Genomic DNA, 14,087 nt, shown 5'->3' with positions numbered 1-14,087 from the left:
TATTTTTAAATGCATCTACATTTGTATGTATCTCTGTATGTTTTCTATCATATTTGCATCACATTACAAATAGCAAATGAGTGCTTCTGTGAGGTGTGTGCGGGTGCAGGACAGTAAATCTGACATTAATCTCTCTTCTGGCTGCCGTGATCAGCAACATAGGCTCATTCTGAAAACGTCGCCCTATGGATACACATTTCTGGAGATTGTGAATTATGTAGGCAGAAGTATGTATGACTGCATTTCATCTTTAAAACGAACACTAAGGGGCGGTATGACGCCATTCCTTTTTACGCTACCAGCGGGAAAGCCGTCCATACTGAGGTAAGCGGTTACATCAGTATGGACGACTTTCCCGCTGTTACCAGTTCGTCACCACATATGTCGCCAGACTTGAGATGCAGAGCAGAGTTGACCACGATGACAGGGTTCAAGTCTGGCTAAGAATGGTTGAAGAAAGCACGTAAAACAAAAACAGAAGCCAAAAAAATAAAATAAACAGCGTGAGAATGTGGTAAATACTGAAAATGTGGTTAAAATTAGACGAGGGCTTTTCTTTTCCTGGATTGCTTTTGAAAACTGTCTGTTGGGTTTAGGGAAGTGGATGGGTGGGTCAATCGGTGCTTTTGTAAACACTGTTGGTTGGGATTAGGAAAGGAGAGGAGTGGGTCAATCGATCAGTCAGTCAGTCAGACAGCGGCCTCTGGTAAGTGTACGTGAGAACAGCAGGCGTGAATTGCACTCATGAGAGAAGTTTGAGATCTGAAAAATCGTACACAGCGGCTTCACGAAAACAAAAACTGCAAAATAACGTAGCTCCTGGATGTATTTGGTGCTGAAATATATATAGGGGTATGTTTTCAGAACTAGCCTGGGTTGGTGATCAGTCTCACATTATTTCTTTCCTCTTTCTGAAAGTCTCGATAACCCCATCCTGGAGTTTTTCTCTTATTATTTCAGCAAATATTATTGTAAAATTAATGTTTTGTTCTACTCTCCCATTCACTGCTCTCTGACTTTACCAACTATGATGACTTCTGCTGTGGAGAAACACAGAAAGGGTCCACAACATTAGACCACCCCTGTATTATGTCCCTCTTATAACCTCAGTTGTGTGTGTGTCTTTCAGACATCAGCGCAGACACGGCTCTGTCTCTGGACGGCTCTGGACGGCTGGATTACGCTTTGAGTCAGAGCCGTAAGAGGGATGTGCTGCTGGAGCGAGCGCTGCAGGGTCCCGGCCGGAGCGTCCTGCAGCACAGCAGTCTGGAGCTCAAGTTTCGCACCCGCAGCGCATCGGGGACACTGCTGCACGCGCAGGAGAGCTACAACTACACCACACTGCGGGTGAGTGAGTGTGTGTGCATGGATGCAGGTCTACGGTGTGGTACCCAAACATACTACAATAGAATGACAAACCAGTCATGCCAGTCTATACAGAGATATTTACATTTACATTTAGTCATTTAGCAGACGCTTTTATCCAAAGCGACTTACAAATGAGGACAAGGAAGCAATTTACACAACTAAGAGCAACAATGAAGAAGTGCTGTAGGCAAGTTTCAGGTCTGTAAAGTCTAAGAAGGAAAGCATCAGTATTTTTTTTTGGGTACAGTTAGTGGTATATCCAGAGAGGCAATTGCAGATTAGGAAGTGAAGTGGAGACTAAATAGTTGAGTTTTTAGTGGTTTCTTGAAGACAGCGAGTGACTCTGCCGTTCTGATGCAGTTAGGGAGTTCATTCCACCAACTGGGCAGATTGAATGCGAGAGTTCGGGAAAGTGATTTCTTCCCTCTTTGGGATGGAACCACGAGGCGACGTTCATTCACAGAACGCAAGTTTCTGGAGGGCACATACATCTGCAGAAGTGAGAGCAGATAAGAAGGAGCAAAGCCAGAAGTCGCTTTGTAAGCAAACATCAGAGCTTTGAATTTGATGCGAGCAGCAACTGGCAGCCAGTGCAAACGGATGAGCAGCGGAGTGACATGTGCTCTTTTAGCTTCATTAAATATATTTCAAAAGAAGAGATGGAGATGATTGCCCATGCCTTTATCTCTTCACTGCTGGACTATTGTAAACTTGTACACTTTAAAGAAAAGTTACTTAAAGTCAAGTTCGCTATGAGTCCACTATAACCAGGGCTGTGCAATTAATCAAAATATAGTTTCAATTCTGGCCTCCATGACAATGAAAATCAATAATTGGGTTAAATGGCGTCACATCTAAATTTCTGTGCATTTACACCTCCTCAAAGCCTGACTGCAGTAAAATCATGAAAATTGACTTTTGCTTATGCATAATTTGAATTATTAAGCATTTAAAGCCTTTATTTATGTTTTTTTTTAAAGCATGAAGCAGAATCTGTGCTGTTCTGTTGATGCGGTTAATTGACCATGCTCAGCTACCTTTGAGCTCAGGGTTCTCTCCCGGGACAGCATGCCAAACCTGCTAACATAGTCAAGCAATATATAAGTGTAAACTCTTGAATTCCTACTTTTATGTTTCTGTGAGGGGAAGGTTTAGGGTTGGGGTGGCATTGTATGCATTTCCAGTGTAAACAAAAACATACACCCTCGACTCCCCCCGCTAGAGCACTGTAAGAGCAGCACAAAGTATAGCTGCTCAGCTACAGTACATGCACATGCACTTATAGCGATCAGTGGATGCAGAAGTAGAATTCAGCCTTCAGATCTGTCTGATGAGACGTCCTGGTGAAGAGTGAGGCCGCAGAGAGCCACTTTTCTCCACACACACAGACACACCGACAGCAGCCGCTCGCTGTAGATCTTCATCCCGAACATCACTTCAGGTCGCTCCTCTTGGCAGGACACTTTTTCCATTTCCAGATTTCTTGGATGCTTAAATCAGAGTCTCACTGCGGTTTCAATGGAGAGATTAGTTTTCCATATCTGATTATCACATGCAGAAAAGCTCTGCTTACTTACAGTTTCCGTCTTGTTTCTAGTCCAAATATCTAAAACTCCTTAAATCAAAAAGCATTTTCTACACCAGCGGTTCTTAAAGTGCGGGTCGGGAACCCCCGAGGGGTCGCAGAACAATGAAGGGGGATTTCTAAAAAAAAAAATATCCAAATAAAATAGTTGTTTATAGTTACTATATATTGCTGTATTGAGTTACTATAGTAGCTTATAGTTACTAGTTCTATTGGATTGCGACTCCTGGGGTAATTACATTGTAATAAAGACACAGCAATAGCATCACATGCAGCGGATTGATGTTTTTAACACCATGTTAAACTATCTGGCACATTTACAGCGCTGATATACATTAAAAAATTAAACGAAGAATGGACTTGGGTGTTTTATTCTTAGGTTTCTGTATTTATAACCACCTCTGAGGATATCGGGGGTCGCGAGTCACTGGCATTGCTGTTTTGGGGGTCGCGGGCTGAAAAGTTTGGGAACCGCCAGTTCTACACAAGCACAAAATATATTCTTGTTTTTAGAAATGATGAGTCAAAATATAGCAAGTTTTACATCAAAACAACCAAAATAATCTTGATTTTTAGTTTTTGATATAACATTTTTAGTTTTCTCACCCCACTGACAGATGATTTTGCTTATTTGTGTACAAGTTTTTGTGACAAAATCAATGTGAACATATGCAACGCCCCCACACTTCACAAAAACAAACTTGTGTGTGTGTTTTCTTGTATATATTGTGCCATAAAATCAATGGAAACCTACGTAATGTCCTTACAATTCACAAAAACAAACCTGTGTGTGTGTGTGTGTGTGTGTGTGTGTGTGTGTGTGTGTGTGTGTGTGTGTGTGTGTGTGTGTGTGTGTGTGTGTGTGTGTGTGTGTGTGTGTGTGTGTGTKKTTCAGCTGAAGGGTGGCCTGCTGCAGTATGTGTCTGACGCGGGAGTCGCAGGTAAAGTGGAGCGCACGGTTTCGGACGTTCTGCTGTCGGACGGTCAGTGGCACACACTGCTGCTGCAGAGGAACGGCTCCTCCACCGTCCTGCGCATCGACCGCTCCAGCTCCAAGCTCATTCTGCACAACACACAGGATTTCGGGGGAATCGACGTACACACACTGTCTCTGGGCGGCGTCCCGGTGCGGGCGACCCAGCAGAAGACCAGCCCGGGTCAGTCACACACACACACTCTCTGCATTCACACTGCTAAACATGCTGAGCTTGTGTCTTGCTTCCAAAGATCTACAAATACTTAAATCAAGAAGCATTTTCTAGACGAATAGAAAACATTGTCTTGTTTTCAGAAATAATGAGTTCTTCTGTGATATTCCACAATGCTCATGAAGCCAGATGCATGGAAGTGTAGCTACAAACACAACAGCGTGTTCAGTATAAACTAAACAGTCTCCAGCGATGTGAGCGGTCAGCGGATGCGTCATCTTCTGGCACAGCCGTCCACATCTCTGCCCCAATCAAAACTTGGGAGTGTTTTTCGTCTGCGAGTGAAAGTGACAGGAGAGAGTTCAGAGAAAGTGTGTGTGTGTGTTTGTGCGCTAACTAGGTTAGACAGCGGACGGCCAACAGGAAAGCATGTCTGAACTTTCACAGAGCAGAACGACTGTCCATTAAAAACAGTCCCACTTCAGACCCTCGCAGAGGGAGAAAGACGCACCGCTGAGCTGCGATAAGACTGCAATCTGTATTAGCGCTCCAGACACTCTGAGGAAGATGTGTTCACTCAGGTCCTGGAGGAAATCTCCTGCTCAGAGCTTCGGCCTGAGAAGATCTCCTACTATTGCTTCAAAAAAAGGGAGTAAATCCATTCCCTTAAAATGGACGCGTTGATTAATTCTGCTGTTTTAAGTTTGTCCACTTAATAATTTTAAGGCAATGGGATTACTCTTTAAAGTAAGGTGAACTGATCGCTTTTTACAGTGTAGTAAGTTTCAAAAGAAAATTGAGTGTCTTGGGACATCCTGGTGGCTCAGTGTTGTCACAATGTGGCCTCAAAGCAAGAAGGTTGCTGGTTTGAGTCCTGGCTGGGTCAGGTGGCGTTCTCCCCTTGTTGGCGTGGGTTTCCTCCGGGTGCCCCACAGTCCAAACACATGCGCTATAGGGGAACTGATCAACGAAACTGGCCGTAGTGTATGAGTGTGTGTGTGAATGAGTGTGTTTCCCAGTACTGGGTTGCAGCTGGAAGGGCATCAGCTGTGTAAAACGTATGCTGGAATAGTTGTAGGTTCATTCAGCTGTGGTGACCCCTGACAAGTAAAGGGAAGAATGAATGAATAAACCTCTAAGCTAAAAGATCAACTGATGTTCATATATGGTCAAATATCTGAACCGCTGGGTTGAAACCCACTTCTCTACTGGCATAAGTCAGGAAATCAAATACAATTATCCAAACTATCTCAAGGTAAACACGTTCTGTGCAGGTCATGCCATTTCTGGATTTAGGAACTGAAGGAAAGAGAGAATGAGAAATACAACTGCTATCTGCTTTCCCCCGCTCTAATAAACAGAACCAAATGTTCTCTGAATGGGCATAAATAAATTTAATAAACATCGATTTGCATTGTTGACGGTTCGATGTTAGGCAACATGATAGCGCAGGTTTAAATCAATGACGTTGAGATTTTTCCCAGATGGCGTGCTCTGAAAAGGTTGCATTTTTGGGTTGCGCGATACTTTGTGTTGAAGGGAAGAGTCTGTTTCTTTTCCTCCTAATGTAAAAATGACAATTTGTTGATGTATTTCCCAGCGGGGGGATTCTGCTCTGTGCTGGCTGATGCTACAGCAATCAGAAAACCAAACAAAATGTCTCCCTGCGTAGCGTTAAACTAAGCAATGTCCATTTCTTCAACTCAATCTTAACTCGTTGTCATGTTGGGGAGGCTCTAGTCTAGTATTCAGCCAAGCGATTGACTGGTGAAGGTTATTCTGTCCAGAAATCTACCTAAACATAGACTGAGTGAACATTTCTTTATTTAGCAGACACGTCTATCTGAAGCGACTTACAAATGAGGAGAATAGAAAAGCGGATAATCCACAGTGAGCAGTTGTTTTCATTGAGTCTTTGTGTTGAGTGTTTGTACACTGCAAACATGATTTTCTCGCCCTTTGTTGTCTTCATTCCAGTCCAAATATCTAGCAATCCTTAAAATCTTAAAGGGCCATGAAACCCCCTCGTTTCAGCAGGGTGTTTTCACACCTCTACTTTAGAAAAAGTCAGAAAAGTGGGCGTGTCCAGCTCTGTTTAGGGGGAGTGTCAGAGGAAGAATAGAGGCATGTTGTGGGAGTGTCTATTTGGGCGCGCTGAATTTTAGAGTCAAAACACACACACACACAGGGGAGAAAGTGACTGTGTCTACATGCACATCTGTAGTCGAATTATTCGCCAAATTATTAAATGTTGGACTTTAACTGCAGTTTGGCTCTTTCATTCAGGGAATTCATTCATCTCCCTCGCAACAAACGAGATATTTGATTGGAGGAACTGCTCTAAGCGTGTATTTTTCATGCAATGTTTGATACCGCACGGCGAATGAGAGAAAAAAAACTCAGCATTTGCCGGGAACTTAGATGCACACGGCAGGTAGCGTCAGAAAGCCGCGTGTGTTATTCCGGTCACTAAATGCGGTAATAATCCTACACGAGGTTAAAGTTTGGTTGTGGTGCTAACATGTTTACACTCTGTGCAATATTTAGTTCGATACGAACAAACTGAATAAACAAAGAGCACTGGTCACTCACTTACCAAATCTGTAGAGACAGAACAATCACCAGCAACTAGAGCCGCGTCTTTATTAAGAGGAGACGAGCAGCGAATCCGGATCTCAGCGTTTGCAGATGAGAACAGCTCTCAGGTAAACAATAATACTCCTTAGACACGTAAGTTATTGTTGTCGCGCGTCGCGTACACTGTTAATCCACACGTGACTCCAGCTGAGCTCTCACAGAGAGAAAATGAAAACAAAACTTCACTGCAGCAAACTATAAAAGCAACACTTCACGCTTGTTTTGCCAACACAACGTGGCGTCTCTGTCGTCTAAACACTGTGACAGTAATGAATATTAATGAAGTTGCACAATAGAGCGCGCTGATTGGTTTGAACCAAGCTTTACTCATGCATTAATGCAGCACACTGTAAGACGTAATAAGACACACTCCGGCACAGACGTCCAGTCTGCACGCTGGAATACACGCTATTATGTCATGACCGTGACGCAGCTTCAAAAATTCGTTTCAAACCGGAAGTACGAATTTGCTCGAAATAACGCATAAACAACCAATTTACACTTTTTAGTGAAATATAGGTGTCCTAATAGTGTTTTTAGCAGTGTGGGACACATATACCACTGTCAACAGCTCAACACATGTGTTCTGGTGTTTCATGACCCTCTAAGTCAAAACAAAACTATTTTGCGTCTCCCATTGGCAGATTATTTTGCCTGTTTTAAGTTACTCTAGGTTGTACTTTAATATCTTTCTCTCTGTCTTTCCAGGTTTTGATGGGTGTTATGCCTATGTGAAGTATAACGGAGAGATGCTGCCCTTCAGTGGTGAACACAGGACCGTCTCCATCTCCAAAACGGACCCATCTGTGAAAATCGGCTGCCGTGGCCCAAACCTGTGCGAGAGCAGTCCATGCTGGGACGGGCTGATGTGTGTGAACCAGTGGTACACCTACCAGTGTGTCCCGCCGGGAGACTGCACCTCAAACCCCTGCCAGCACGGTGGGAGTTGTGTTCCTGGCGTCCGCGGAGGCTTCAGCTGCGTGTGTGAGGAGTTTTACACCGGAAGGGTGTGCGAAAGCCTGGTTGCCTGTCTGGGGGTCCGATGTCCGCAGGGAACCGACTGCAAACTGGGAGCCAACGGCGGGTTCACATGCAGTCCCAGTGCCACATCTGAAGAGATGGTTCTGCCAATCTGGGCGGTTCCTGCAATCGTGGGCAGCTGCGCAACAGTCCTAGCTCTGGTGGTGTTGAGTCTCATACTGTGCAACCACTGCAAGGGCAAGCGCAAGAAAACCAAAGTGCCAAAAGAGGAGAAGAAAACCAAGGAGAAGAAGAAGAAGAAGAAAAAGAAAGGTAGCGAGAATGTGGCGTTTGATGATCCTGATAACATTCCACCCTACGGAGATGACATGACTGTTCGGAAGCAGCCCGAGGGAAACCCCAAACCTGATATTATCGAGCGGGAGAACCCGTATTTGATCTATGACGAAACGGACATTCCTCACAACAACGAGACCATTCCCAGTGCTCCCTGTGCTCCGTGTGCTCCGGATGCAGATATGGAGCACTATGATATCGACAACGCCAGCAGCATCGCTCCATCAGACGCCGACATCATCCAGCACTACAAACACTACCGCAGCCACACACCCAAGTTCTCCATCCAGCGCCACAGTCCGCTGGGATTTGCTCGGCAGTCCCCGCTTCCACTCGGTGCAACCAGTTACACCTATCAACCCACATACACCCCCGGCCTACGCTCCACCCCGCTCAGCCATTCAGCCTGCCCGACACCTAATCCCCTGTCCCGCCACAGCCCTGCGCCCTTCACCAAACCATCCTCCTTCTACCGAAACACTCCGACTCGTGAACTCAACCTGGCACGCCGTGAAGGAAGTCCTCTGGATTTCCACAGCGACCCATGCCAGCCAGGTATGTTCAACTATGCCACACGTTTAGGTCGGCGCAGCAAGAGTCCTCAAACGATGGGATCTCGTCCTGGAAGTCGCCTTAAGCAACCAATCGAGCAAATCCCACTGGAAAGTGGCCCTCCTGTTGGGTTATCAATAGAAGAGGTGGAGCGCCTAAACACTCCACGTCCCAGAAACCCCAGCATATGCAGTGCCGATCACGGACGCTCGTCGTCTGAAGAAGACTGCCGGCGTCCTCTATCCCGTGTCCGAAACCCAGCAGACGGCATCCCGGCTCCGGAATCATCCTCTGAAAGTGACTCCCATGACTCCTTTACTTGCTCGGAGATGGAGTACGATCGGGAGAAACCGGTGTCCTATAGTTCTCGAATGCCTAAGCTCTCGCAGGTTAACGAATCTGATGCTGATGATGAAGATCATGGAGGAAGAATGCGGCAGCGGAGATACTCGAGTCGGCGAGCTGAGGGCGGACCGGCTAGTGGACACAACACCATGTCGGAGTACCAGCACCACACTTTACCACACAAACTGGGCCAAGGGTCCAACAACTTCAACTGGGACAACCTGCTGAACTGGGGTCCGGGGTTCACCCACTACGTTGATGTTTTTAAAGACTTAGCACTGCTGCCGGAAAACTCTGCTGCTAAAGAAATCGAAATGAAGAGCGGCGACGGCTCCATCACTATCCTGAATGAAGGCGAAGCCGAGCAATACGTATGAGACGAGTGGAGAAAGGCATCACAGATTTCAGATAATAAGACGAACTTAAATGCAGCAAGGCAGAGCACTGATTTAAAAGAGACGAGCATCGGACACTCTTCACAATAGTGCAATACTGAAACACACAAGGGGTTGCGTATGTTTTCGTTTCGCTGTTAAGTTCTGTGTGACTAGTCATGCAAAGGTGCATCTTGTTGTAATTGCATGCCATAATCTTTATGTACAGTGTTGGCCAATTGTGTTTGTAATTTACTAAGAGAATCGAAGACAAGCAATGGTTTGCGTGATCGGATTCATATCCGTCTTGGAGGCATCACATAGCTATCAATCAGAAAAAGAGTGTACACACCCCCGCTTAATCACTTTCATGCAGAAAAGTCGCTGGCACTTAAAAATCTCAAGTTTCTGCAGACTTTAATTTTAATTTGATGATCTATTTCCAACTTAAATGGAATATCAAGTGGGGGCGGGGTTTATTTTTAGCCCCGCCTTTCATCTGTCAGTCCCAGATCACATCATGAATTCATTTAACATTGATCACAGATGCTGAGAGTCTAAACAGTGAACCAATAGTCGTCCAACTCCTACTACACACACACACAACGTCTGGAAGTGGAAGCAGCATGGAGAGCTGCAAAAACACACATGAAGTGAATGAGTTTGGTCTGTTCTGGCTGAAATCAGAGTTCGGAAATAAAGTTAGGGGTCAGCGTGACCCTCCTGGACTCTGGGCTCAATCCATCTGGCTGATTTTCCCGTGTGTTACAGCTTTGACCTCTAGGAAACACTTCCATGAGCTCGGTGTGAAGCTGTGTTTGGCTCCGGTTCTTCATGCTCCGGCCAAAAGAGAAAGACAACGTCCGCCAAGAACGGGTGTTTCTCATCCTGAATAACTAGCTGCCGTCTAAAACAACAAAAGCTCCAGATATGAGATTAATCAGACCTCTGCCTTCTGGATATTTGAGGATTTACGTTTGGAAGCACGCGTGGACACTGTGACTTTGAACGGTTGTTTTTATTGCAGGTTTTATACAAACACGCTCGGCCTGCTACTACGAACAAACTATGAACTCGTGTACATTTTCTTTTGTATTAATGAGGAAGCTCTTTGGAATTCGATGTTCTCTGTTGTTTTATTTTTGCTCGATGTTTTTAAAAGTGTACTGTTTCTACTTGTTCTTTTTTTGTTTTTGTTTGTTTTTTACTGTTTATTAACTTAAAGGTCCATCTGCGTTTTTATGGATATTTTTCATATGCTGGAAATGAGGTTCTTACTTTCAGCGGAAGATTGAACTTCTTATTTTTTACATTTGTTACTTATGTAACATCAGTATTTTTTCCACTATTTTGATAAAACCATAACATAATGTCTGATTTATACGTGTAAAAGCCAATAACAGAATAAAAAATATTTATTTAAAAAAAGAATAGTTTTTTATGTGATGAGACCAAACAAAGGAACTTGATGTTATTAATAGTGTGAATGCTCTGAAAGCGAAACAGCTCCATTTGTGGACACACAGGAATATGGTGTATTGCGGAGCTTTGAGGGTTTGGAGGAAGACGTCAAATCTCCCACTTTGGAGATTTTATACTTCAATTATGTTCTTTAAATGGTGAATTTCATTATGTAAGATCAGGGGTGTTCAAACTCGGTCCTGGAGGTCCAGTGTCCTGCAGATTTTAGCTCCAACTTGCTTCAACACACCTGCAAGGATGCTTCTAGAAAGTCGAGTGAGAGCTTGATCAGCTAGCCCAGGTGTGTCTGATTGGGGTTGGAACTAAACTTTGCAGGACACCGGCCCTCCAGGAGCGAGTCTGGACATGCCTGTGTTAGATCATTATGTTATAAATAAAAGGTGAGCGAGGGGTGGCACAGCAAGAGGGTCGCTGGCTCAAGTCCCGGCTGGGTCAGTTGGCGTTTCTGTGTGGAGTTTGCATGTTCTCCCCGTGTTGGCGTGAGTGTGAATAAGAGTGTATGACTGTTTCCCAGTGATGGGTAGCAGCTGGAAGGGCATCCGCTGCGTAAAACATATGCTGGATAAGTTGGCGGTTCATTCCTCTGTGGTGATCGCTGATTAATGAAGGGACTAAGCTGAAAAGAAAATGAGTGATAGTGTAAATGCTGCGAAGCTAAACAGCTCCATTTGTGGACAGAAAGGAATCTCTGCTGTATGAAATGAATCAAATATTCCAGAGCTCTGCGGGTTTGGAGGAAAAGGAGCTCTATATGAGGTCAGATCTCTCACTTACTAGGGCGTCGCGGTGGTGGAGTGGGTAACACGATCGCCTCACAGCAAGGTCACTGGTTCGAGCCATCTGCTGTGTAAAACATATGCTAGATAAGTTGGCGATTCATTCCTCTGTGGCGACCCCTGTTTAATAAAGGGACTAAGCTGAAAAGAAAATGAATGAATAATAGTTTCCCCCACAGTGTGTGTGTGTGTGTGTGTGTGTGTGTGTGTGTGTGTGTGTGTGTGTGTGTGTGTGTGTGTGTGTGTGTGAATGAGTGTGTATGGGTGTTTCCCAATACTGGATTGCAGCTGGAAGGTCATCCGCTGTGTAAAACATATGCTGGAATAGTTAGCGGTTCATTCCACTGTGGCAACCCCTGATGAATAAGAGACCAAGGCGAAGGAAAATGATTGAATGCATGAATAAAAGGTTTGAGAGGTTGGACTAAAACTAACCCAGGCTCATTCTGAAAACATAGTCCTGTGGATGTTTCTGGAGAGCGTGAATTATGTAGCCGGAGGTATGTATGGCTGCATTTCATTTCTTTAAGCGAACGCTACGGGGCGGTGTGACGCCGTTTCATTTGGCGCTTACCGGCTGAGCGATTACCTCCATGTGGAGGACTTTCCCACCTCAACCAGTTTGTCCAGTTAGCTCGTTGTGTACGTCGGCAGACTTGCAATGCAGAGAAAAGTTGACCACAACAAAGACTGGGTTTGAATCCAGGGAAGAGCAGTCTCAGATATCAGGTAAGACAAAAACAGAATCAAAAAATAAAATGAACGAGTGAACAACAGGGTGAGAATGTGGTAAAACCCGAAAACACGGTAAAAATCAGACGAGGGCTTTTCTTTTTCTGGACGGCTTTTGTAAATCGTCGGTTGGGTTTAGGGAAGTAAGCGGGCGGGCGGGTCAATCTGTAAAATTGGTTGGGTTCAGGGAAGGAAGAAGGTGGGTCAGTTGATTGGCCGGTCGCCCAGTCAATCATTCAGTCAGTCAGACAGACGGTCGGCCGACAGAGCCCTCTTGTGGGTTCACGCAAGAACAGCAAACGGCACTCACCAGAGAAATCTGAGATCCAAAAAAGCGCACACAGCGGCCTCTTGTGGATTTGCGAAAACAAAAACTGCAAAAATACATACCTCCCGGGATGTATTTTGGGTCTCCAGAAATGTCCACGGGACTACATTTTCAGAATGTGCCCGGTTGTAAAAAAAATGCGTTTGAGCAGTGTCCTTCACTGAAAATTAACTCATGGGTTTCTTCCAAAATGGAGACATCATGCACTGTAAAAACTATGTTGCTCACTTAAGGTAAACCGAGTAATTTTAACTTGCATCAATTAGGCTGACTTAAAGGAGCAAGGTAAAATCTCTCTGATGCCAGATTAAGATTCTAATTTAAGTTAAAGTAACGTTGTCATCACTTTAATTCTGTCATTATTTCCACATTTCTTCTGTTGAACACAAAAGAAAACTCTACTATTTAATGGACAAGCCCAAAGTTGGGGCATTTAAAAAAAATTGTTTTAAAATTATATTTTTAATCCCAAATGTTGAGTGTGGATGCCCATATAAAAAAATATGATGATTAAAACATAAAATATGTTATGGTGAAAATCTGTAACCTATTCAAAGGTCCCTACTATATACGGTGAATAGGAGAGCTAATAATTGAGTGCTTTATTCATCATGGGATCCAACAGCGGAATGAACCCCCAACTATTCCAGCATATGTTTTAAGCAGTGGATGCCCTTCCAGCCGCAACCCAGTACTGAGAAACACCCATACACACTCATTCACACACTCACTCATACACTACGGCCAGTGTAGTTGATCAGTTCCCCTATAGCGCATGTGTTTGGACTGTGGGGGAAACCGGAGCACCCGGAGGAAACCCACACCAACACGGGGAGAACATGCAAACTCCACACAGAAACACCCACTGACCCAGCTGAGGCTCAAACCAGCAACCTTCTTGCTGTGAGGCGACTGTGAGCCACCCTGTATGTAACTTATTATGGCTTAAATGTAAACCTCAGAATCAGCCAGAGTGAGTGAACTTCTGCAGCTCCTGCAGGATTCACTACATCCACACACACAGCTGATTTTACACAAACTTACAGGAAATGACTGTGAATAAACAATCACACATTCCATGAAGCAGCGTGTCAGAGCTGCGGTTTACTGAGGAATCTGCATACTTTACACTGCTGTGTGCTTTATCGATCTCACATTCACATTTATTAATACTCAGACGTTCGATCTCTTTGCAAAACACAGAAAAAATTCTGAAAATCAATCAAATGTGATCCCTCTGTTGCTATATGACAACCCACATAGAATTCTGATATGTGGCAATATATGCAAAATTACATATATGACACAAGTTCATAATTGACTTTCTTATACACTCACCGGCCACTTTATTAGGTACACCTGTCCAACTGCTTGTTAACAAAAATGTCTAATCAGCCAATCACATGGCGGCAGCTCACTGCATTTAGGCGTGTAGACATGATC

General features: G+C 44.5%; 1 protein-coding gene across 2 annotated transcripts in view; it reads left to right on the top strand.

Annotated features, from left to right (window-relative positions):
* The window catches only part of fat4 (FAT atypical cadherin 4), a 104,215-nt gene extending 93,461 nt beyond the window's left edge, over positions 1–10,754 (top strand). For both annotated transcript variants that reach the window (XM_073922402.1, XM_073922401.1), the window contains 3 exons: positions 1,130–1,347; positions 3,849–4,110; positions 7,447–10,754. In XM_073922402.1, coding sequence (XP_073778503.1) covers positions 1,130–1,347; positions 3,849–4,110; positions 7,447–9,329 — 2,363 coding nt within the window. In that variant the 3' untranslated portion in view covers positions 9,330–10,754. The remainder of the gene's footprint in view (positions 1–1,129; positions 1,348–3,848; positions 4,111–7,446) is intronic.
* Positions 10,755–14,087: the final 3,333 nt, after the last annotated feature.

This window comes from Danio rerio, chromosome 14 (assembly GCF_049306965.1).
Source record: "Danio rerio strain Tuebingen ecotype United States chromosome 14, GRCz12tu, whole genome shotgun sequence".
NCBI classification, from domain to species: Eukaryota; Metazoa; Chordata; class Actinopteri; order Cypriniformes; family Danionidae; genus Danio; species Danio rerio.
The sequence above is the reverse complement of the archived record's forward strand: the minus strand, read 5'-3'. Positions and strand labels throughout refer to the sequence as shown.